At 51.5% G+C, this 22946-nt stretch overlaps 1 protein-coding gene across 4 annotated transcripts in view; it reads left to right on the top strand.

Moving 5' to 3' along the window:
- Window positions 1-22474, top strand: part of cacna2d2a (calcium channel, voltage-dependent, alpha 2/delta subunit 2a) — a 1719882-nt gene extending 1697408 nt beyond the window's left edge. For all 4 annotated transcript variants that reach the window (XM_072472012.1, XM_072472009.1, XM_072472008.1 and 1 more), the window contains one exon: window positions 20900-22474. In XM_072472012.1, the coding sequence (XP_072328113.1) occupies window positions 20900-21028 (129 nt within the window). In that variant the 3' untranslated portion in view covers window positions 21029-22474. The remainder of the gene's footprint in view (window positions 1-20899) is intronic.
- The last annotated feature ends 472 nt before the right edge of the window (window positions 22475-22946 follow it).

Here is a 22946-nt window from a genome sequence, read left to right as displayed (position 1 = left end):
CATCCCCCACCCATGTAGAGGCCTGGGGGCCATCGGGCACCCCGAGGGAGGAGGAGGTGGTGTAGTCCGTCCCGGCTCCCCCTGTAGGGAGGATCCCGGAACACCGCGACACCTCGGACTCCCCCCCCCTTCCGTCCCAGGTGCATCAGGTGGGCAACGGGCAGGACAGGCTGGCAGCTCGCCATCCCAGTCGCCCGCGCCGCAGCCTGGCCCATCTAGGCCAAGACGCACCAGGAAACGGCCGCCAAAGGGATCCAGTGTCAGAGGGCAGGAATCACTGGAGTCCACCTCCAGTTCTGCTGTACCGTCTGGGGAACCACGTAGACGTAGTCAAAGGGCCCGTAAGGCCAAACAATTAGACACTGAGTAAGTTGGCACGGGTGCAGGGCACAGATGAGCTTTAGGGGCTAGGGCACGTGCATGAACTCCTTTCGTTATTAAAGTCGATGTTACACCTACAGAAGCTGCCTTTGTGCTCTGTCCAAAGCGTGCAGGGGTGTCATGTACGTTGAGCGCAAGTGTGTGTGTGAAGGGTGGTCTTACCTCAGCCCCAGGTGAGTCTGCCCCCTTCCCCCTGGGCCGCCATCAACATCCCCCCGGGCAGAGGATGGGACCATGCGCTGCAGTGTCACAGCCGCATGCAGGGATGGTCCGGGTGGATGGTGGTACTGTGGCCATGGGTCAGACATAGTCCAACGATGTGGAGCCAGGAGCTCACCGCAGGGCGGGTTGTCATCATCCTCCATGGCCTGCAATAGACACGCGTCCACCCGCAACTGTGTGAGCCCGGCCGTTGTGCCGCAGGCGGATCGGCAATGGGGGGGGGGGGCGGTGTGCATGCAGGTGGGGTGGGTGGGGTTGGGGAGGGGGGTGAGGGTGCTGGGTGGGTGGTTGGGTGTGGGGTGTGGGTGGTCGGCTGTTGCCATGGTGTGCGGTCTGTGGCCATACTACCCGATTCCCACGCCCATCTAGTCAGTGAAGCGGGCGGCTATCAGTCTGTCCCGTGCCCGCTGGGCCAGCCGGTAACGGTGGACAGCCACCCGCCTGTGTCTACCCCGTCTGCCCTGACCATTACCCCCATCCCCCTCATCTGGGGAGGACTGCGCCTCTTCCTGCTGCTCCTCCACTCCGCCCTCCTCTGCCTGCGGCACATCGCCCCTCTGCTGGGCTATGTTGTGCAGGACATAGCACACTACAATGATGCGGCCGACCCTATCTGACCGATACTGGAGGGCGCCCCCAGAGAGGTCCAGGCACCTGAAACGCATCTTCAGCACGCCAAAGCACCTCCCTATCACTCCCCTTGTCGCTACATGGGCATCATTGTAGCGGTTCTCCGCCTCATTTCATGGCCTCCGTATAGGCGTCATCAGCCACGATCGCAATGGGTAGCCCCTGTCGCCCAGCAACCAGCCCCTCAGCCGGGGATGGCGTCCCTCGTACATGCTGGGGATGGATGACCGCGACAACACGTATGAGTCATGTACACTGCCTGGGTAACGGACGCAGACTTGCAGGATCATCATGCGGTGGTCGCAGACCACCTGTACGTTCATCGAATAGGTCCCCTTCCTATTGGTGAACACGGCCCTGTTATCTGCAGGTGGCCGCACGGCGACGTGCATCCCATCAATCGCGCACTGGACCATGGGGAACCCGGCCACGGCAGAGAAGCCCACGGCCCGGGCATCTTGGCTGGCCCGGTCCACAGGGAAGCGGATGTAGCGGTGCGCCATGGCATATAGGGCATCTGTCACTGCCCCGATGCACCGATGTCTGCGATATGCCGGACAGGTCCCCACTCGGTGCCTGGAATGACCCCGTTGCATAAAAGTTCAGGGCCACCGTAACCTTGACGGACACGGGGAGAGGGGTGTCCCCCGCCAGTGCCACGCGGTGACAGGTGTGCCAGCAGGTGGCAGATGTGTGCCACGGTTCCCGCCTCATCCGGAGTCTCCTCCTGCATTCCAGGTCCGTGAGGTCCTGGTATGACTGCAAGGCCGGTACACACGGGGCGCTCTCGGGTGCCTCCGTTGCCGTGGGTCCGCGACGTCCTCCTCCCCCTCCTAGTCCTGTCGGTCAGTTGTCCCTCCAGCCTGGGCGGCTGTCGCCTGCCCCTCTGCGGCAGCCTGCGCCGCCTCTCTGGCACGCTCCTCCTGCTCCTCCTCATCCAGGGCAACATGGACATTAGCGGCTGCCGCCACGGCGGCCAACATCGCTGGATGATCGGAAAACGTGACGGCCTGGTTTGGGGGGTGGGGGGGAGGAACGACGACATGTCATCATTGCCCATATCCCCTCCTTCCCCCCAGCCAGGTGGCATGGACCGCATGGGTCCAACTGTTGGAGGCTGGCACCTGGCCAGGTGGACCAACTCACTTGCCCCTCGCACCCCCCCTCCCCGGCACAGACCCCCCCATCCCCCTTCCCGGCACGGACCCCCCCAACCTCCTCCCCGGCACGGACCCCCCATCCCCTCCCCGGCACGGACCCCCCCCATCCCCCCCGGCACGGACCCCCCCAACCTCCTCCCCGGCACGGACCCTAACCTCCTCCCCGGCACGGACCCCAACCTCCTCCCCGGCACGGACCCCCCATTCCCCTCATCGGCACGGACCCCCCCATCCCCTCCCCGGCACGGACCCCAACCTCCTCCCCGGCACGGACCCCCCATTCCCCTCCCCGGCATGGACCCCAACCTCCTCCCCGGCACAGACCCCAACCTCCTCCCCGCACGGACCCCCCATTCCCCTCCCCGGCACGGACCCCCCCCCCCATCCCCCTCCCCGGCACGGACCCCCCCAACCTCCTACCCGGCACGGAACCCCCCATCCTCCTCCCCGGCACAGACCCCAACCTCCTCCCCGGCACGGACCCCAACCTCCTCCCCGGCACGACCCCCCATTCCCCTCTCCGGCACGGACCCCAACCTCCTCCCCGGCACAGACCCCAACCTCCTCCCCGGCACGGACCCCCCATTCCCCTCCCCGGCACGGATCCCCCCCCCATCCCCCTCCCCGGCATGGACCCCCCCAACCTCCTCCCTGGCACGGACCCCCCCATCCTGCTCCCCGGCACGGACCCTCCTCCCGGCACTCCCCCGGAGCCCAGCACTCTCTAACCACCCCCCCCGCCGCACACACACACTCACAACCCGAGACACACCTCTCCCCACACATTCAGACTGCGGCCACGCCATCGCCTGCCCAGCGGCCAACCCCCCAGGCCGTCACCCACCTCCACGCTGGTCGGCGTGAACCTGGAGCACAGGGTCACGCCGATGAAAAGGAGGTTTGATTTACGTCGACATGAACGGTCATCACGTCGACGGGACTTCGGCCTTCCGGAAGGGAGAATATCGGCAGGCTGAAAATCGGCTGCCTTGCGCAGACCCGTGCCATTCTCCGAAGTCAGCGGCGCCATTAACGGCCCGCCGACTTTTCTCCCTTCGGAGACTTCGGCAACCGGCGGGGGCGGGATTCACGGCGGCCAACAGCCAATCCCCGACCCACTGGAGGGTCGGAGAATGACGCCCCCTATCTCCACCCAAAGTACCTCTGCACGCGTGTGGTGCGTACCAGATAGTGCCACAGGAGCCTCTTCACTAACATGCCCAACCGAGGTGAGTGTCTCTGGGATGGTGTTAGAGACAACTGGTGCTCCGGGTTGTCACCAGCTGGTGTTTGGGGGCTTGCGTCACTGTCCCTTCCCGCCTCGATGCTCGATGTGTCATGGGGTTGTGGCCGTGGTCGCACGGGCATCAGAAGGGCCCACCTCATAGCCAGGTGATCCTGCAAAACATAAGACCATAAGACATAGGAGCAGAATTAGGCCATTTGGCCCATCAAGTCTGCTCTGCCATTCAATTGGGCGGCATGGTAGCACGGTGGTTAGCACTGTTGCTTCACAGCACCAGGGACCTGGGTTCGATTCCCAGTCTTGTGGAGTCTGCACGTTCTCCCCGTGTCTGCGTGGCTTTCCTCCCGGTGCTCCGGTTTCCTCCCACAAGTCCCGAAAGACGTGCTTGTTAGGTGAATTGGATGTTCTGAATTCTCCCTGTATACCAAAACAGGTGCTGAAGTGTGGAAACTAGGGGATTTTCACAGTAATTTAATTGCAGTGTTAATGTAAACCTACTTGTGACAATAAAGATTATTATCAATCATGGCTGATATTTTTCTTATCCCCATTCTCCTGCCTTCTCCCCACAACCCCTGATCCCCTTATTAATCACGAACCTAGCTATCTCTGTCTTAAAGACACTCGTTGATTTGGCCTCCACAGCCTTCTGCGGCAAAGAGTTCCACAGATTCACCAGCCTCTGGCTGAAGAAATTCCTCCTCATCTCAGTTTTAACACTTCTGCCTGAAGCTGTGCCCTTGGGTTCTAACTTTTTCTACTAATAGAAACATCCTCTCCACGTCACTTTATCTAGGCCTATAGGATGCATGGTTGAATCACAGGTGGGGGTGGTGGAGGAGTGTTGGGGTGCTAGGGTGGGAAGGTGAGGGGTGGTGTGGAGGTGGTGGGGTTCAGAGGAAGGAAGTGGATTGGTGGTGTGGAGATGTTGGGATGTTGGGGTGGGGTGGTGAGGGGTGGTATGGAAGTAGTGGGGTGCCAAGATGGGGAGGTAGGGGGTGGTATGGAGGTGGTGGGGTGCTGGGTAGGGTTGTGGAAGGGTGGTGTGGAGATGGTGGGGTGGTGCGGTGGTTTGGGCATGGTGCCAACACGTACCATAGGGACACTGCAACTCAGCGGGGCCTCACTTGATTCCTGATGCCGACCTCCACCTTGGCGACTGTCTGCTCTCCGGCCCACGGACCAGGTCCAATACCCGCCCCTCTGCGACGGTGAGGGGATGCAGGTCTGGTGAGCCTCCTCCAGTGTCTCTCTCTCTGGTTGTGCACCGTCTTATGGGGGGGGGGGGGAGGGAGGGGGGTGTGCTGTGGTTGTGCACCGTCTTATGGGGGGGGGGGGGGGAGGGAGGGGTGTGTGCTGTGGTTGTGCACCGTCTTATGGGGGGGGGGGGCGGGGTGCTGTGGTTGTGCACCGTCTTATGGGGGGGTTCTGTGGTTGTGCACCGTCTTATGGGGGGGGGGGGGGAAGGGGGTGTGCTGTGGTTGTGCACCGTCTTATGGGGGGGGGGGGTGCTGTGGGTTGTGCACCGTCTTATAGGGGGGGGTGCTGTGGTTGTGCACCGTCTTATGGGGGGGGTGGGGTGGACAGAAATTGCATGTGTGAGGCAGTCGGAAGTGGGCAGCACACCCACAAAGGGTGGGCGGCTAGTGGTCTCTGTGCAGGTCACCCAACTATGGCGGGCAGTAAGAGTGATGGTGCAGGGTGGGGTTTGAGCAGTAGCAGGTGGGTGGGGTTCAGTTGCCCTCTGGGTGGGGGAGCGGGGGGGTGGGGGGGGGGGTGGTTAGGGTATGTGGGGCACAGGTTGCTGGTTACTCACCCTGGCCATACTAAGAAGGTTGTGCAGCTTTTTCCGGCACTGCTGACTAGTCTGGCAATGGGGTTCACGGCATTTATGGCTTCTGCAAACTGCACCTAGCCCAGTGTAACGGTGGCGGGTGGCAGCCTCCTTCCCAACCTGGGAAACAGGGTGCCCCGCCTCTCCTCCATAGCATCCAGTAGGGTCGTTAGCTCCGCATCAGCGAAACAGGGTGTCTCACTATTTGGTGTGCCATCTTCTTGGCTGGAATGAGTGTGTGGTGAGCGGAGTGCTTATATGTGGCTGCAGCTTGTCAGCCTCTCAAGTGCCAATCCTGACCCCAGCGAATCAGACACCGTCATGCATTGGAATTGCTCCAGTTCCGCCGCTTCGCCGCACATTTCGGCAGCTCCCGCTATAACGGACTTTTGGGCTCTCCGGAGGAGCCCCAACGGAGATTTTTTGATCAAATCCCGTGTGGGAAGGTGAAGTAAGGCCCCCCTTCCGTCGTCTGGCGGGGAGTAGCAGTGGAGCGTGCGGAAAAAGAGGCTTTGGAGCAGCGGCAGAAACGAGGGGGAAAAAACAAGATGGCGGAGGACGGAGATTGAGCAGCATGGGGGCCGGACCAGCAGGAGTTTCTCAGGCGTTGCGTGGAGGAGCTTAAAAAGGAGGTGCTGGCGCCAATGCTGTTGGCGATCGAGGGGCTGAAGGAGACCCAGAAGGCCCAAGCGGTAGAGCTCCGAGAGGTGAGGGATAAAACGAACGAGAACGAGGACGAGATCTTGGGCCTGGCGGTGAAGATGGAGGCGCACGAGGCGGTGCACAAGAGGTGGGCTGAGAGATTCGAGGTCCTGGAGAACAGGTCAAGGAGGAAGAATCTCCGGATTCTGGGTCTCCCTGAAGGAGTGGAGGGGGCTGATGCCGGGGCGTATGTGAGCACGATGCTCCATTCGCTGATGGGTGCGGAGGCCTCACCGAGCCCCCTGGAGCTAGCAGGGGCTCACCGGGTCCTGGCGAGGAGACCCAAGGCTGGCGAGCCGCCAAGGGCGATAGTGGCGAGGTTCCATCGCTTCACGGACAGAGAGAGTGTCCTGAGATGGGCCAAGAAGGAGTGGAGCAGTAGATGGGAGAATACGGTGATCCGAGTCTACCAGGACTGGAGCGCGGAGGTGGCAAAGAGGAGAGCTGGCTTCAACCGGGCCAAGGCGGTGCTGCATAAAAAAAGGGTGAGATTCGGAATGCTGCAGCCAGCGCGATTGTGGGTCACTTATCAGGACCGACACCACTATTTCGAAACGCCAGAAGAGGCTTGGGCCTTTATCCAAACGGAAAAATTGGACTCAAACTGAGGGACTGTGGTTGTGGGGGAGATGCTGACTGTATACAGGGTTGTAAATATGGGTAAAGAATGTTTCACGGGTGGGACGATGGGTGGGGATGGGGGAAGAGTTTTTTTTTGATGGGACAGTGGGGAATGTGGGCGTCAGTGCTGGAGGGAGGTGAGACTCGGGGATGGGGGAACTGGGATAAGGCCGCAGCAGGAGCTGCGCCACAGGGGGCGGGGCTGGCTCAGGAAAGCGCGGGTTTTTTCCCGCGTTAAGGAGGGAGGTGGTGGAGGAGCGCAAGGAGGAGGAGGGATTTCCACACGGGGGGGGGGAAGAGTCAACGGGAAGGTGGGGGAAGGCGGGGTCAGCAGGAGTCAGCTGACTTACGGAAGTATTATGGGGGAGCAAAAGAGCTAGATTCGGATCTAGCGGGGAGGGGGGAGGGGAGGAGGGAGAGGGGGGGACAATAGGGTTGCTGCTGCACTGGCCGAGGGGGAATTGAAAATGGAAGAGGTGGTCGGGGCGGGGGCTCCCCGTCTGGGGGACTGGAGGGTGCGGGAGACGAGGGCACGGGACTGGCCTAAGATAGGAGATGGCTAGTCGGCAGGGGGGCGGTGGGTAGCCCCCCCAATCCGGCTGATCACGTGGAATGTGAGAGGCCTAAATGGGCCAGTTAAGAGGGCCCGAGTGTTCGCGCACTTAAAGGGACTGAAGGCAGACGTGGTCATGCTTCAGAAGACACATCTGAAGGTGGCAGATCAGGTCAGGTTAAGGAAGGGATGGGTAGGACAGGTGTTCCATTCGGGGCTGGATGCGAAGAATAGAGGGGTGGCAATACTGGTGGGGAAGCGGGTGTCGTTTGAGGCCAGGAACATAGTAGTGGACAATGGAGGCCGATACGTGATGGTGAGCAGTAGGTTGCAGGGGACGGGGGTGGTATTGGTAAATGTATACGCCCCGAATTGGGACGATGCTGTATTCATGAAACGGATGTTGGGGCGTATTCTGGATTTGGAGGTAGGAAGCTTGATAATGGGTGGGGATTTCAACACGGTGTTGGACCCAGCATTGGATCGCTCCAGATCTAGGACCGGAAAGAGGCCGGCTGCGGCCAAGGTGCTCGGGGTTTATGGATCAGATGGGGGGAGTAGATTAGTGGAGATTTGCCAGGCCTTTGGCCAGAGAATTTTCTTTTTTCTCTCATGTACACAAGGCCTACTCCCGGATAGATTTTTTTGTTCTGGGCAGGGCATTGATCCCGAAAGCGGAGGGAACGGAGTATTCGGCCATAGCCATTTCAGACCACGCCCCGCACTGGGTGGAATTAGAGCTGGGGGAGGAGAGGGACCAACGCCCGCTGTGGCGGTTGGATGTGGGACTGCTGGCAGACGAGGAAGTGTGTGGGAGGGTGCGGGCGTGCATCGAAAGGTATCTGGAGGCCAACGACAACGGGAAGGTGCAGGTGGGGGTAGTCTGGGAGGCGCTGAAGGCGGTGGTCAGGGGAGAGTTAATCTCCATCAGGGCTCATAGGGAGTAGGGAGAGGGCAGGGAAAGGGAGAGGTTAGTGGGGGAGATTTTAAGAGTGGACAGGAGATATGCAGAGGCCCCTGATGAGGGACTACTCAGGGAGAGACAAAGTCTCCAGACGGAGCTCGACCTATTGACCACAGGGAAGGCAGAGGCACAGTGGAGGAAGGCACAGGGGGCGATGTATGAGTATGGGGAGAAGGCGAGCCGGATCCTGGCACATCAGCTCCGTAAGAGGATGGCAGCGAGGGAAATAGGTGGAGTCAAGGATGGCAGGAGAACTACGGTGCGGAGTGCGGTGAAAGTGAATGAGGTATTCAAGGCCTTCTACGAGGAGCTGTATAGGTCCCAGCCCCCAGGGGAAAAGGAGGGGATGCGACGATTCTTGGACCAACTGAGGTTCCCGAGGGTGGAGGAGCAGGAGGTGGCTGGTTTGGGGGCACCAATTGGGATGGAGGAGCTGGTTAAAGGACTGGGGAGCATGCAGGCAGGGAAGGCCCCGGGGCCGGATGGGTTCCCGGTGGAGTTCTATAGGAAGTATGTAGACCCGCTAGCCCAGTTGCTGGTAAGGACCTTCAATGAGGCAAGGGGGGGGGGGTACTCTGCCGCCGACAATGTCGGAGGCGACGATCTCTTTGATCCTGAAGCGGGACAAGGACCCACTGCAATGCGGGTCGTATAGGCCGATCTCGCTCCTGAACGTAGATGCTAAGTTGCTGGCAAAAATGTTGGCTACGAGGATTGAGGACTGTGTCCCGGGGGTGATTCACGAGGACCAGATGGGATTTGTAAAGGGTAGGCAGCTAAATACCAATGTGCGAAGACTCCTAAACGTGATAATGATGCTATCGGTGGAGGGATAGGCGGAGATAGTGGCAGCTATGGACGCGGAGACGGCCTTTGACCAAGTAGAGTGGGAGTATCTCTGGGAAGTGTTGCGAAGGTTTGGGTTTGGGGCGGGGTTTATCAGTTGGATTAAGCTCCTGTATAGAGCCCCGGTGGCGAGTGTGGTTACGAATCGGCGGAGGTCAAAGTATTTTCGGCTGTATCGAGGGACGAGGCAAGGGTGCCCCATGTCCACCCTGTTGTTTGCATTAGCAATTGAACCTTTGGCCATGGCATTAAGGGAGTCCAGGAAATGGAGGGGGGTGGTTCGAGTGGGAGAGGAGCATTGAGTGTCGCTGTACGCAGACGACCTGTTGCTGTATGTGGCGGACCCAGTGGAGGGGATGGTGGAGGTCATGCAGATCCTAAGGGAGTTTGGGGACTTCTCGGGCTACAAGCTCAATGTAGGGAAGAGTGAGCTCTTTGTGGTGCATCCGGGGGATCAGGGAAGAGGGATAGACGACCTACCATTGAGGAGGGCGGAAAGGAGCTTTTGATACTTGGGGGATCCAGGTAGCTAGGAGCTGGGGGGACCTGCACAAACTTAATTCGACGTGGCTGGTGGAGCAGATGGAGGAGGACTTTAAACGGTGGGACATGTTGCCACTCTCGCTAGCGGGCAGGGTACAGTCGATTAAAATGGTGGTCCTCCCGAGGTTTCTTTTTGTATTCCAATGCCTTCCAATTGTGATCACCAAGGCCTTTTTTAAGAGGGTAGGCAGGAGCATTATGGGTTTTGTGTGGGCAGGTAAGACCCCGAGGGTAAGGAGGGGGTTCCTGGAGCGTAGTAGAGATAGAGGAGGGATGGCGTTGCCGAATCTGGGTGGCTACTACTGGGCAGCCAACGTGGCGCTGATTCATAAGTGGGTGATGGAGGGAGAGGGGGCGGCATGGAAGAGATTGGAGATGGCGTCCTGCAAAGGAACGAGCCTGGGGGCGCTGGTGATGGCACCGCTGCCGCTCTCGCCGACAAGGTACACCACGAGTCCGGTGGTGGCGGCAAGCTAAAGATCTGGGGGCAGTGGAGACGGCACAAAGGTGCGATGGGAGCCTCGGTGTGGACCCCGATCAGAGATAACCATCGGTTTGTCCCAGGAAGGATGGACGGGGGGTTTCAGAGCTGGCATCGGGCAGAGATTAGAAGAATGGGGGACCTGTTCATCGATGGGACATTTGCGAGCTTAGGGGCGCTGGAGGAGAAGTTTGGGCTACCCCCGGGAAACGCTTTCAGGTACATGCAAGTGAGGGCGTTTGTGAGGCAGCAGGTGAAGGAATTCCCGCTGCTCCCGGCACAGGGGATTCAAGACAGGGTGATTTTGGGCGTATGGGTCGGAGAGGGCAAGGTGTCGGCGATATACCAGGAGATGAAAGAAGAGGGGGAGGCTTTGGTAGAGGAGCTGAAGGGTAAATGGGAAGAGGAGCTGGGGGAGGAGATTGAGGAGGGTCTGCGGGCTGATGCCCTAAGTAGGGTTAATTCCTGTTCCTCGTGTGCCAGGCTTAGCCTGATACAATTTAAGGTTGTTCACAGAGCGCATATGACGGGGGCGAGGCTGAGTAGGTTCTTTGGGATGGAGGACAGATGTGGGAGGTGCTCAGGAAGCCCAACGAACCATGCCCATATGTTTTGGTCGTGCCCGGCACTGGATGGGTTCTGGAGGGGAGTTGCGAGAACTATATCTAAGGTGGTGAAAGTCCAGGTCAAACCAAGTTGGGGGCTAGCATTATTTGGAGTAGTGGACGAGCCGGGAGTGCAGGAGGCGAAAGAGGCCGGCATTCTGGCCTTTGCGTCCCTGGTAGCCCGGCGGAGGATCTTGTTAGTGTGGAAAGATGCGAAGCCCCTCAGTGTGGAAGCCTGGATAAATGACATGGCAGGGTTTATCCAAGTTGGAGAGGATAATGTTTGCCTTGAGAGGGTCTGCGCAGGGGTTCTACAGGCGGTGGCAACCGTTCCTAGACTATCTCGCGGAGCGTTAGTTGAAGTCCGATCAGCAGCAGCAGCCCAGGTGGGGAAGGGGGGGGGGGGGGGTGGGGAGGGGGGGATATCTTTCTTGGGGGGGGGGAAGAGGGAGGGATGGGGAAGGGTTTTTTTTTCTGGGGGGCATCTGAGCAAGAAAATACTTGAATGATCCGGAAAACTGATATGTACGGGAGGAATCCAATGTACAAAGATCTGTATCATATTGACTTGCCATGTTTATGTCTTGCTATGCGAGCTTTCTTTTCTTTTTGTTACGGGGGGGGGGGGTTTGTTTATATGGTTGAAAATTTTGTTTAAAAATTCTTAATAAACATATTTTTTTTTAACAAGGAATTGCTCTAGTTCCACGTGGTGCCAGTGCTAGCCCATGAACAGATCTTGAATTGTTCTGGGACCGGCGCCCCTTTCATAGAACACTCGCGATTCAGTCCCAGCGTCAGCACTTAGTCTCTCAAATGTAGAATCCTGGCAGTTGTATTTGAAAAAGGAATAGATTGGCTGGGATCTTCACGTCCTGAAAATTCCAGGGTGCAAAATTTGATAGATCAGCCAATCTTTTGGGTGAATTTCCAGGTTCTTGCCAACAAATAGGATTAACGCACTGTGGTAACACTGAATGGGTGGGCTAGATGGGCTGAATCTGGGACTGAATACGTTCGAAACAATGCCCAATATGGTACAAAATGCATGTATATGTTTGGTGTGCTATATGTTGATTTGATGTGTAGGTTTTGCATTTAGCATCGGCTGTAAAATGAAAGCTCCATTTACTTCCTTTCAAGCTTTTATTTTATAATAATGGTGTCATCAATAGTGCTTCCTCCGATTCACCATAAGAAGCACCGGGGAGATCTGTTAAAATACATTAAAAGTCAAGTGCAATATGCACTTCCTGTGTTACATTGAGCCTGAAATTCCATGGACTTACAATCAGAGTCGGATTGCCACTCTGCTCCTAGTCTCCTAACTCATGATCCAGCCAATCCTTTCTTGCCTGATCTCCTGAAGCCTTCAGTCGAGGGCTGGAAAGTTGGAGGTGAGAAAGCCATACCCCCTTTTTTATGACTAGCTGCCATAAAGCAAATAAGTTTAAAGGTTCAGACACTTTCAAGCCAGGGAGAAGGTAGATTTATTTGTAAGCTAAGTGGGTAGTATTGAGAGGGAGCAGGTGTTGGCTGGGCGGCGGGAGTGAGGAGTTGTATGACCATGGGGTTTCATCGAACCAGAGAAAAGTTACAGCACAGAAGGAGGCCATTCGGCCCATCTTGTCCAGGCCAACCCGAGGACGCCCAGGTGCCCTTTCTAATTCCACCTATCTGCACCCGGTCCATGGCCCTGAAGCTTAGAGCACTTAAGGTGCAGATCCAGTACTTCTTAAAAGAATTCAGGGTTGGTGCCTCCAGCACCTACTCGGGCAGTGAGTTTCAGACTCCCACTACTATTCGGCATAAGAAAGTTCTTCCTCATGTCCCCTTCTACACCTTCTGCCACTTATCTTGAATCTATGTCCCCAAGTTCAAGAGAAACAATATCCTGTCCGCTTTATCTCTTCCCCTCATAATTTTCTACACCTCAATTAAGTCACCTCTCAGCCTTCTTTGTTCTGATGAAAATAACCCAAACCTATCCAATCTCTCCTCATAGCTACACTTTTCTATCGGTCGGAGGGGTCGATGGTGTGGGAGGATGGGTGGAGTGGTCTGGGGCTGGTTGCTCTGGGGTGGGGGTAGGTGGCCAGGTGCCTATGTGGTCAGTGGAGGCATGGGGGTCGGTGGGTCACGAGATGAGGTGCAGTTAGGTGGTTGAGAGAAGGGTAGTCAGTGGAGGGATAGGGTATTGGGAAGGTTCAGTGATTAGTGGGTGCTCGGGGGGGTTAAGTGGTCATTGGGGGATTTGGGTGTTCAGGGGGTCAGGTGGTCAGTAGGGGATTTGGGTGTTTGGGTGGACAGGTGATTAGGGAAGGTTTTGGGTGGTCAGTCGGATGTTCGGTGATCAATGTTAAGGTGGTCAGTGGTGCTGTCTTGTGGTGAGTTCACAGGGTGGAGGTGGGAGCAGGGGTCTGGTGGGGGTCAGTACTATAGTTACCCAGGAGTTGGAAGTAGTTTTAATTCTTCTCATTTTTACTGGGTAACTAATACTGTAAGACAGTCGGAACCATCCAAAGTTTATATCATACTTTCAGATGGTATCCATTACAGGACAGTTGCCCAATGGAATTTTGAATTTCCAGACAATTGATGTGCAATCCTTACTTGACGACTTCCGGAGATTGGGGCGTGGGTTCCACAGCATATCTTTGGGGTATATACCCCAGAAAGCACTCCCGGAATATCAGAAGTTATGGACCACTGACTTCATGTAGCAATTTTGTTGCTGTACTTTCCCTGTCACACTTTATCAATAACATCTATGTTGTTTTAAAACAGCAAGTGTGGGATTCTCTGGCTGTTCGATGGCGGTGGAATTCTCTGGTCCCCCTGGCAGTGCAGCCCGCCCACATGTATATCGCCTGCATGGGCTAGCTTCAATGGGAAATCCCATTGACAAGTGGCAGGCGTAGAGAATCCCGCCCCCAGCGAATGGTGCGCCAAATTCTCCGTCCTTGCTAGCAATGATAGCGGGACGGAATTGCAAGAGACAATCTAGGCCCAAGTCTCGAACCCAAGAGATCCTCTATCTAAATACTAATGCATAGTCAGAAGTGTATAGGAACTCTCTTAATATCTATGTCTAAAATGCCTTACATTCCTTGTAACTGTATACATTTAACTTTGAATGGGTGAATGCTGTTACACCCGTTTTCATTCACCTACCTCCCACCATTGGTGTTGTTGTAGCATTTCCTGCTCAGGTCCACTCACCTTTTTTTACCTCATCAGGTAAATTTCTTTTCAGCTTGCCCATATTCCACATTTTCAGATTACAAATTCCATAACTCTACTTCCTCTCATTTCAGTCTACACTGGAAACCAGATCTCAAAGCCTCTTTTCTCAAGCTTACATTGTCATACCCGATGTACCTTACCCGATTTCTCATTCCCATTGACATTCCAGAACACCGGCCTTCAGGTTGTTGCACTTGAAGTCCCACCAATTTCAAGTAACCCTCCCTTATCCAAATTAATTGTTCCACGCACTCCCCTTATACGCCTTCATTCCTCCTATCACACTCAGTTGGAAACTGAGGCAAGGGCATAATTTTCCACGCACCCCAGCGGCATGTTTCACAACAGCGGCTGCAGCCCGCCATTGGCCAGCGCAGGGTACCTCTGATCCCGCCATTGTCAACAGGGTTTCCCGTTCTGTGAATCACCCACTGTGGATAATTCTGGTTCTTAAGTTTTTATTTATTATCTCTATCATTCCAGACCTTACTGAGGTTTCCCTTGCTGCTACTGTCAAACATCTCTTTACCTTATTCCATCCTCTTTGCCAACTTTTATATTCAGTTTGATTTTGATTTTTACTCTTGGCTCTAGGTTGGTCAGATGCTTCTTCCTAAAGTGTAAATTGAATTTAAATTTCACTCCTGATCCAAGGAACTTTTTATTTTGCTACACAATATTTTTGTCTCATCTGTATCCCATCATCTCCTGGGGAAATTTACCTAATCTGTGCACCACAGATCCCCTGGGAATCTGTCTCAACAGTTCTCCTGGGGAATCTGTCTAATCTATAACCTGCAGATCTCCTGGGAATCTCTCTAATCTATACCCACAGATCCCCTGGGGAATCTGTCTAATCTGTACCCCACTGATCCATTGGCAAATCTGTCTAATCTGTACCCCACTGATCCATTGGCAAATCTGTCTAATCTGTATACCACTGATCCATTGGCGAATCTGTCTAATCTGCACCCTACAGATCTCCTGGGAATCTGTCCAATCTATACCCTACAGATCTCCTGGGAATCTGTCCAATCTACACCCGACAGATCTCCTGGGAATCTGTCCAATCGGTACCCTACAGATCTCCTGGGAATCTGTCTAATCTATACCCTACAGAACTCCTGGGAATCTGTCCAATCTATACCCCACAGATCTCCTGGGAATCTGTCCAATCTATACCCTACAGATCTCCTGGGAATCTGTCTAATCTATACCCTACAGAACTCCTGGGAATCTGTCCAATCTGTACCCCACAGATCTCCTGGGAATCTGTCTAATCCATACCCGACAGATCTCCTGGGAATCTGTCCAATCTATACCCTACAAATCTCCTGGGAATCTGGCTAATCTATACCCTACAGATCTCCTGGGAATCTGGCTAATCTATACCCTACAGATCTCCTGGGTATCTGTCGAATCTATACCCTACAGATCTTCTGGGAATCTGTCCAATCTATATCCTACAGTTCTCCTGGGAATCTGTCCAATCTATATCCTACAGTTCTCCTGGGAATCTGTCTAATCTATACCGTACAGATCTCCTGGGAATCTGTCTAATCTATACCCTACAGAACTCCTGGGAATCTGTCCAATCTATACCCCACAGATCTCCTGGGAATCTGTCTAATCCATACCCGACAGATCTCCTGGGAATCTGTCTAATCTATACCCGACAGATCTCCTGGGAATCTGTCCAATCTATACCCTACAGATCTCCTGGGAATCTGGCTAATCTATACCCTACAGATCTCCTGGGAATCTGTCTAATCTATACCCTACAGATCTTCTGGGAATCTGTCCAATCTATATCCTACAGTTCTCCTGGGAATCTGTCTAATCTATACTGTACAGATCTCCTGGGAATCTGTCTAATCTATACCCTACAGTTCTCCTGGGAATTTGTCTAATCTATACTCTACAGATCTCCTGAGAATCTGGCCAATCTATACCCTACAGTTCTCCTGGGGAATCTGTCTAATCTATATTCTACAGATCTCCTGGGAATCTGTCCAATCTATACCCTACAGTTCTCCTGGGAATTTGTCTAATCTATACTCTACAGATCTCCTGGGAATCTGTCCAATCTATACCGTACAGGTCGCCTGGGAATCTGTCTAATCTGCACCCCATAGGTCCCCTGGAATCTGTCTAATCTGCACCCCATAGATCCCCTGGGAACCTGTCTAATCTATACCCTACAGATCTCCTGGGGATCTGTCCAATCTATACCCCACAGATCCCCTGGGGAATCTGTCTAATCCGTACCCCACAGATCCACTGGGGCTCTGCCTAGCCTGTACCTCACAGATCCCCAGAGAATCTGTCTGATCTGTACCCCGTTGCACTGATCTTCTGGTGAATCTGCTTAGCCTGTACCCCACAGATCCCCTGGGGAATCTGTCTAATCTGTATCCCACAGATCTCCATTTTGAATGTATCCTATTGTTTGTGCACTCTTATTTACAGATGTTACCTTCTGGTTTAACTAGTCCCCTTTCTCTATCATTGAAAATGTTTTTTTTCCAGTCATGCACCTTAATCTTTATTTCCTCCACTGTTTGTTTTTTCAATTCAATGTAATTGTGCTTTGATAGGATTGCAGAATGATTACACACAGAGTAAGGGCACTCAGCCTGTTGTGTCCATGCTGGCTCTCTACAAGAGCAGTTTACTTAGTGCCATTCATCACCATTTCACAATTGCCCTGCAGCACGGTAGTGGTTAGCACTGTTACTTCACAGCATCAGGGTCCCAGGTTCGATTCCCGCTTAGGTCACTGTCTTTGCGGAGTCTGCACGTTCTCCCCGTGTCTGCATGGGTTTCCTCCGTGTGCTCCAGTTTCCCCCTACAAGTCCCGAAAGACGTGCTTGTTAGGTGAATTGGACATTCTGAATTCTCTCTCAGTGTACCCGAACAGGTGCCGGAATGTGGTGTCTAGGGCTTTTCACAGTCACGTCATTGCAGTGTTACTGTAAGCCTACTTGTGACAATAATAAAGATTATATTATTTATTTCCTTTTCAGAAATGATCTAATCCCTTTTGAGTTGGGGCATTTAAGGGGAAACTGTATAAATACAAGAGGGGGAAAGGATTAGAAGAATATCGTGATGGGATAGATGAAGTATGGTGTGCGGAGGAGGTACATGTGGAGCATGTGGGCCAATATAAACAGAAAGGGCTGGAGAACTCAGCAGATCTAGCAATATCTAGTCCAAAGAAGAGTCATATTTGCCTCAAAAGGTCAACTCTATTTCTCACCCCACAGATGCTGCCAGCCAAGGGGGAAATATATGATGTCATAGTGGTATTGTCGCTGAACCATGGCAGCTGGTGGAATTTGAATTCAGTTAAAAAATATTATGAAACAAGTTTCTTTTTGGGGGGTAGGATCAGTAAGTTTGGGAAATGACACAAAGTCACAAGGTGGGTTGAATGTCTTGGGTCACAGGAATATATAGACGGGAAGGTCAAATGAGCAGATGGAATTTAACCTTGAAAAATGTGAGGTGGTACAAAAGAACGAGGAGTAGGCCGCCTGGCCCTTCGAGCCTGCTCCGACATTCAATCAGATCAGGGCTGATCTTTTGTGGACTCAGCTCCACTTTCCTGCCCGAACACCATCACCCTTTATTACTTTATTCTTCAAAAAACTATCTATCTTAATCTTGAAAACATTTAATGAAGGAGCCTCAACTGCTTCACTGGGAGGGAATTCCATAGATTCACAACCCTTTGGGTGAAGATGTTCCTCCTAATCTCAGTCCGAAATCTACTTCCTCTTATTTTGAGGCTATGCTCCCTCGTTCTGCTTCACCCGCCAGTGGAAACAAGCTCCCCGCATCTAACCTACTTATTCCCTTCATAATTTTATATGTTTCTATAAGATCCCCCCGCATTCTTCTAAATTCCAACGCGTACAGTCCCAGTCTACTCAACCTCTCCTCATAATCCAACCCCCTCAACTCTGGGATTAACCTAGTGAATCTCCTCTGCACACCCTCCAGCGCCAGTACGTCCTTTCTCAGGTAAGGAGACCAAAACTGAACACAATACTCCAGGTGTGGCCTCACTAACACCTTATACAATTGCAGCATAACCTCCCTAGTCTTAAACTCCATCCCTCTAGCAATGAAGGACAAAATTCCATTTGCCTTCTTAATCACCTGTTGCACCTGTAAACCAACTTTTTGCTACTCATGCACTAGCCCACCCAGGTCTCTCTGCACAGCAGCATGTTTTAATATTTTAAAATTTAAATAATAATTCCTTTTGCTGTTATTCCTACCAAAATGGATAACCTCACATTTGTCAACATTGTATTCTATCTGCCAGACCCTAGCCCATTCACTTAAACTATCCAAATCCCTCTGAGACTTCCAGCATCCTCTGCACTTTTTGCTTTACCACTCATCTTAGTGTCGTCTGTAAATGTTGATACTTTGCACTTGGTCCCCAATTCAAAATCATCTATGTAAATCGTGAACAATTGTGGACCCAACACTGATCCCTGAGGGACACCACTAGCTACTGATTGCCAACCAGAGAAACACCCATTAATCACTACTCTTTGCTTTCTATTAATTAATCAATCCTCTCTTCATGCTACTACTTTACCCTTACCACCATGCATCATTATCTAATGCAACAACCGTTTGTGTGGCACCTTGTCCAAAGCTTTCTGGAAATCCAGATATACCACATCCATGGGCTCCCCGTTTCTACCGCACTGGTAATGTCCTCAAAAAGTTCCACTAAATTAGTTAGATACGACCTGCCCTTCATGAACCCATGCTGCGTCTGTCCAATGGGACAATTTCCATCCAGATGTCTCGCTATTTTTTCCTTGATGATAGATTCCAGCATCTTCCCTACTACCGAAGTTAAACTAACTGGCCTATAATTACCCGCTTTCTGCCTACCTCCTTTTTTAAACAGTGGTGTCACGTTTGCTAATTTCCAATCCGCTGGGACCACCCCAGAGTCTGGTGAATTTTGGTAAATTATTACGAGTGCATTTTCAATTTCCCTAGCCATCTCTTTTCGCACCCTGGGATACATTCCATTAGGGCCAGGAGACTTGTCTACCTTTAGCCCCATTCGCTTGCCCATCACTATCTCCTTAGTGATAACAATCATCTCAAGGTCATAGCCTCATTTAGTCACTGGCATGTTATTTATGTCTTCCACTGTGAAGATCAATCCAAAAACCTGTTCAGTTCCTCAGCCATTTCCTCATCTCCCATTATTAAATCTCCCTTCTCATCCTCTAAAGGACCAATATTTACCTTAGCCACTCTTTTTTGTTTTATATATTTGTAGAAATTTTTACTGTCTGTTTTTATATTCTGAGCAAGTTTACTCTCATAATCTATCTTACTCTTCTTTACAGCTTTTTAGTAGCTTTCTGTCGCCCCCTAAAGATTTCCCAATACTTTAGTCTCCCACTAATCTTTGCCACTTTGTATACTTTTTCCTTCAATTTGAAACTCTCCCTTATTTCCTTAGATATCCATGGTCGCTTTTCCCTCTTTCTCCTGTCGTTCCTTTTTGTTGGTATCAACCTTTGCTGAGCACTGTGAAAATTGCTTGGAAGGTTCTCCACTGTTCCCCAACTGTTTCACCATAAAGTCTTTGCTCCCAGTCTACCTTAGCTAGCGCTTCTCTCATTCCATTGTAATCAATACACTTTGGAAGGAGTCATTTGACCAGGAAGAATTCAAATGGCATGACACTGGAAAGTTCCGAGCAACAAAGGAACCTTGGCATGTTTGTCCATAGATCTCTGAAGGCAGAAGGGCAGATTAACAGGGTGGAGAAAAAGGCATATGGGACACTTGCCTTTCTCAATTGAGGCATAGATTACAAAAGCAGGGAGGTCATGTTGGAGTTTTATAGCTGGAGTATTGTGTGCAATTTTGGTCACCACATTATAGGAAGGATGTGGTTGCACTGGAGGGGGTGCAGAGAAGATTCACCAGGATGTTGCCTGGGATGGAAAATTTAAGTCATGAAGAGGTTGGATAGGCTTTGGTTGTTTTCCTTGGAACAAAAAAGACTGAGGGGCAACTTGATCAAGATACACAAGATTATGAGGGGCATGGAGAGGGTGTATAGGGGGCAATTGTTCCCCTCAGTTGGAGGGTCAGTTACGAGGGGACACAAGTTCAAGGTGAGGGGGATTTGAGAAAAAACATTTTACCCAGAGGGTGATGACGGCCTGGAATGCGCTGCCTGGGAGGGTGGTAGAGGCGGGTTGCCTCACATCTTTTAAAAAGTATGTGGATTAGCACTTGGTCTGTCATAACATTCAAGGCTATGGGCCCAGTGCTGGCAAATGGGATTGGGTAGGTAGGTCAGATGTTTTTTTATGTATTGTGCAGATTCGATAGGCTGAAGGGCCTCTTCTGCACTGTATGTTTCTGTGATTCTGACTCTGTGATTCTAGTTTCAGTAATAATCACCATGAAACTATCATTGCTTGTTGTAAAAACCCATATGGTTAATTAATATCCTTTAGGGAAGGAAATATGCCGTCTGGCCGTAATGTGACTCCAGATACACAACAATGTGACTGACTCTTGATTGCCCTCTGAAATGATCTCGCAAACCATGTAGTTCAAGGACAATAAATGCTTGTCCAGCCAGTGACCCCCACATTCCATGAAAAATTAAAGAAAAAAACTTTGCTGCGATTTTCCAGCACTTTCTGTTATTATTTCACATTTCCAGCATCTGCAGCATTTTGCTTTTATTTTAAGAGCATGAACATCATTTAAGTTAAATGTTCCTGTGTTATAAATTCAGTGTAATGTATTGTGCTATTTATTTGGATTTGCTGAGTTATGTTTGTCATTGTTTTAGGAGAATACCTCAGACTGCGGTGGTGGAACCACGTTGACGTCCTCCTTCTCCATCTTACTAGCTCTGCAGTTCTTTCTCTTGTCTTGGACAGCCAATCTTAACCTCTTTCCCTGGGCCAGCAGTCTTTGATTTGGGACCGTCCTGTTACTAGATATCAGCTGTGCTATTCTCATGGCTGAGGACTTCCCTTCCCCCGGAAGCCTAATTCTTCATTCCAGTCTCACATCTCCGTGTTGTCGTGTGGTGGAGCTGCAAACTGTGTGTGTGTGTGGAGCTGGTCTATTGTGGTCGTTTGGACAACCAGTATTTTCCTGGCAAGATAACTTGTGGGGAAAGCAGGATTTCATGGATCTGCTTTGTGGATGACCCTTTACATGAGTAAGAAGATGGGAAATACAAGAGGAGCCCGTCATCCCCTTGTGCAGACCCCATTGCTTTCCCAGACTTTCTCTTTATATTTAATAGGAGACCTTGGCAGTTTCAATGTTACTGGATAGCATTACTTCCATTGGTATATTCAGCTTATATCTGCTATTGAGGCAGATTGCATTTATTTATGCACTTTTGATCACATATTTTGATTGATAGCCAAGTTACAGGGCAGTTTTCCAACAGAAGTGGCTGTAACTGTAATGACATCAGGAGTCAGAATAGCATGCTACTCATCAGCACCTTCTAGTTGGCAGCCTCCTTCCTTTTTAGACCACTGCTTCCATTTTTATTCAGGGAGATCGCTGTCCTCAGTAGTATAATATGTACCTTACAAATTATTTTAAACTCATTTTAAATGTTCCTTCATCTGAGCACAGGGGCTGCGACAGGCAGATGCCCCCTCAAAGGTTCAGGTTCTCCAGCTGTTGTTTGCATTCCAACCCTGAATTGGGCTGTACCTGGAACAGATGTGCAGGCGCAAGTCACAGGCAACTTTAGAGAAATCCAAATGAAACAGTCTTAATGTTAAAAATTGTGTTTGCACACTTTACATGTGTTTGGCAACTGAGGAGTAAAGCAGAGCTGGGGTGTTGGGGGTGGGGGGAGGATTGAATTCCACCAGTGGTGAAGGAGCCTTTTTCTGGTCTCTTATTTCCACTTGGTGCTACTTCTAGATGTCTGTAAGTGACCTATGGTGATTGAGAATGTGTGTAATATATGTTAATTGAAGTTGCTGGAGAGTGTTGTCAAGTCCCCTACAAGATGTTACTTGAGAGTAAGAGACTGTGTTACGTTATTTGTAAGCTGGGTGTTGCCTACAGACTCATTATTTGTGCATCTGTTCCTTAAGGAAGATCAACACTTTGAAAGAATAATGTCCAAGAAATCATTGAACAGAAGTCAGTAAGTGTGTAGCATTTATTAGACATGTTAAAGTGCTGTGATATTGTTAAATTATAGACGTTCTAGGTGTCTATAGTGAGTGAAATCTCAACATCTGTTAGATATCAAACATCCCTGTGAATAAGATTTACACTCTTGGGGATTTTTAAATCTCTACCATTGGCAGAGGACATTATTCTTTAGATATGTTACTTATACACAGTGGTTCACTCATAAAATAAACTTCAAATCCAAAAACTATTTATTGTCTGTTATACTCTTGGTCTCTTCCCAAGTTCTATTTTCATGTAAATAACCCCATGTCACTCATGAACTGCATCTTAGTGAATTCAAACTGCAGCTGTCAGTGATGCATGTGCAGAACTCCCCTTCCCACCGCCCAAAACATTCAATACTTTGACAGCTACTGTGGAAATATCTGCACTCCCAAAACATTTAAATGATCTCCAGGTGGATTTAAAAATTGGATAGCAGACCAACTTTGAGCATTTCCCGACCAGTTCTTACCCTGCACTGGATAATGGCAAACCCAATTTGTGTGAAACTGTTTCCCAGGGGTGTCATGCTGCTTCTTTCTGGAGTGGGCAAGGCTCAGCCTTAATGCCAGAGTTTAACATCAGTGCAAACCAACATTGGGAAATTAGTATATACATGAACATCTCTACATTTAGCTTTGACATTTTACTAAGTTAGATGTGCTATATAAATTAAT

This window comes from Scyliorhinus torazame, chromosome 13, assembly GCF_047496885.1.
Source record: "Scyliorhinus torazame isolate Kashiwa2021f chromosome 13, sScyTor2.1, whole genome shotgun sequence".
Classification (NCBI taxonomy): Eukaryota; Metazoa; Chordata; class Chondrichthyes; order Carcharhiniformes; family Scyliorhinidae; genus Scyliorhinus; species Scyliorhinus torazame.
The sequence above is the reverse complement of the archived record's forward strand: the minus strand, read 5'-3'. Positions and strand labels throughout refer to the sequence as shown.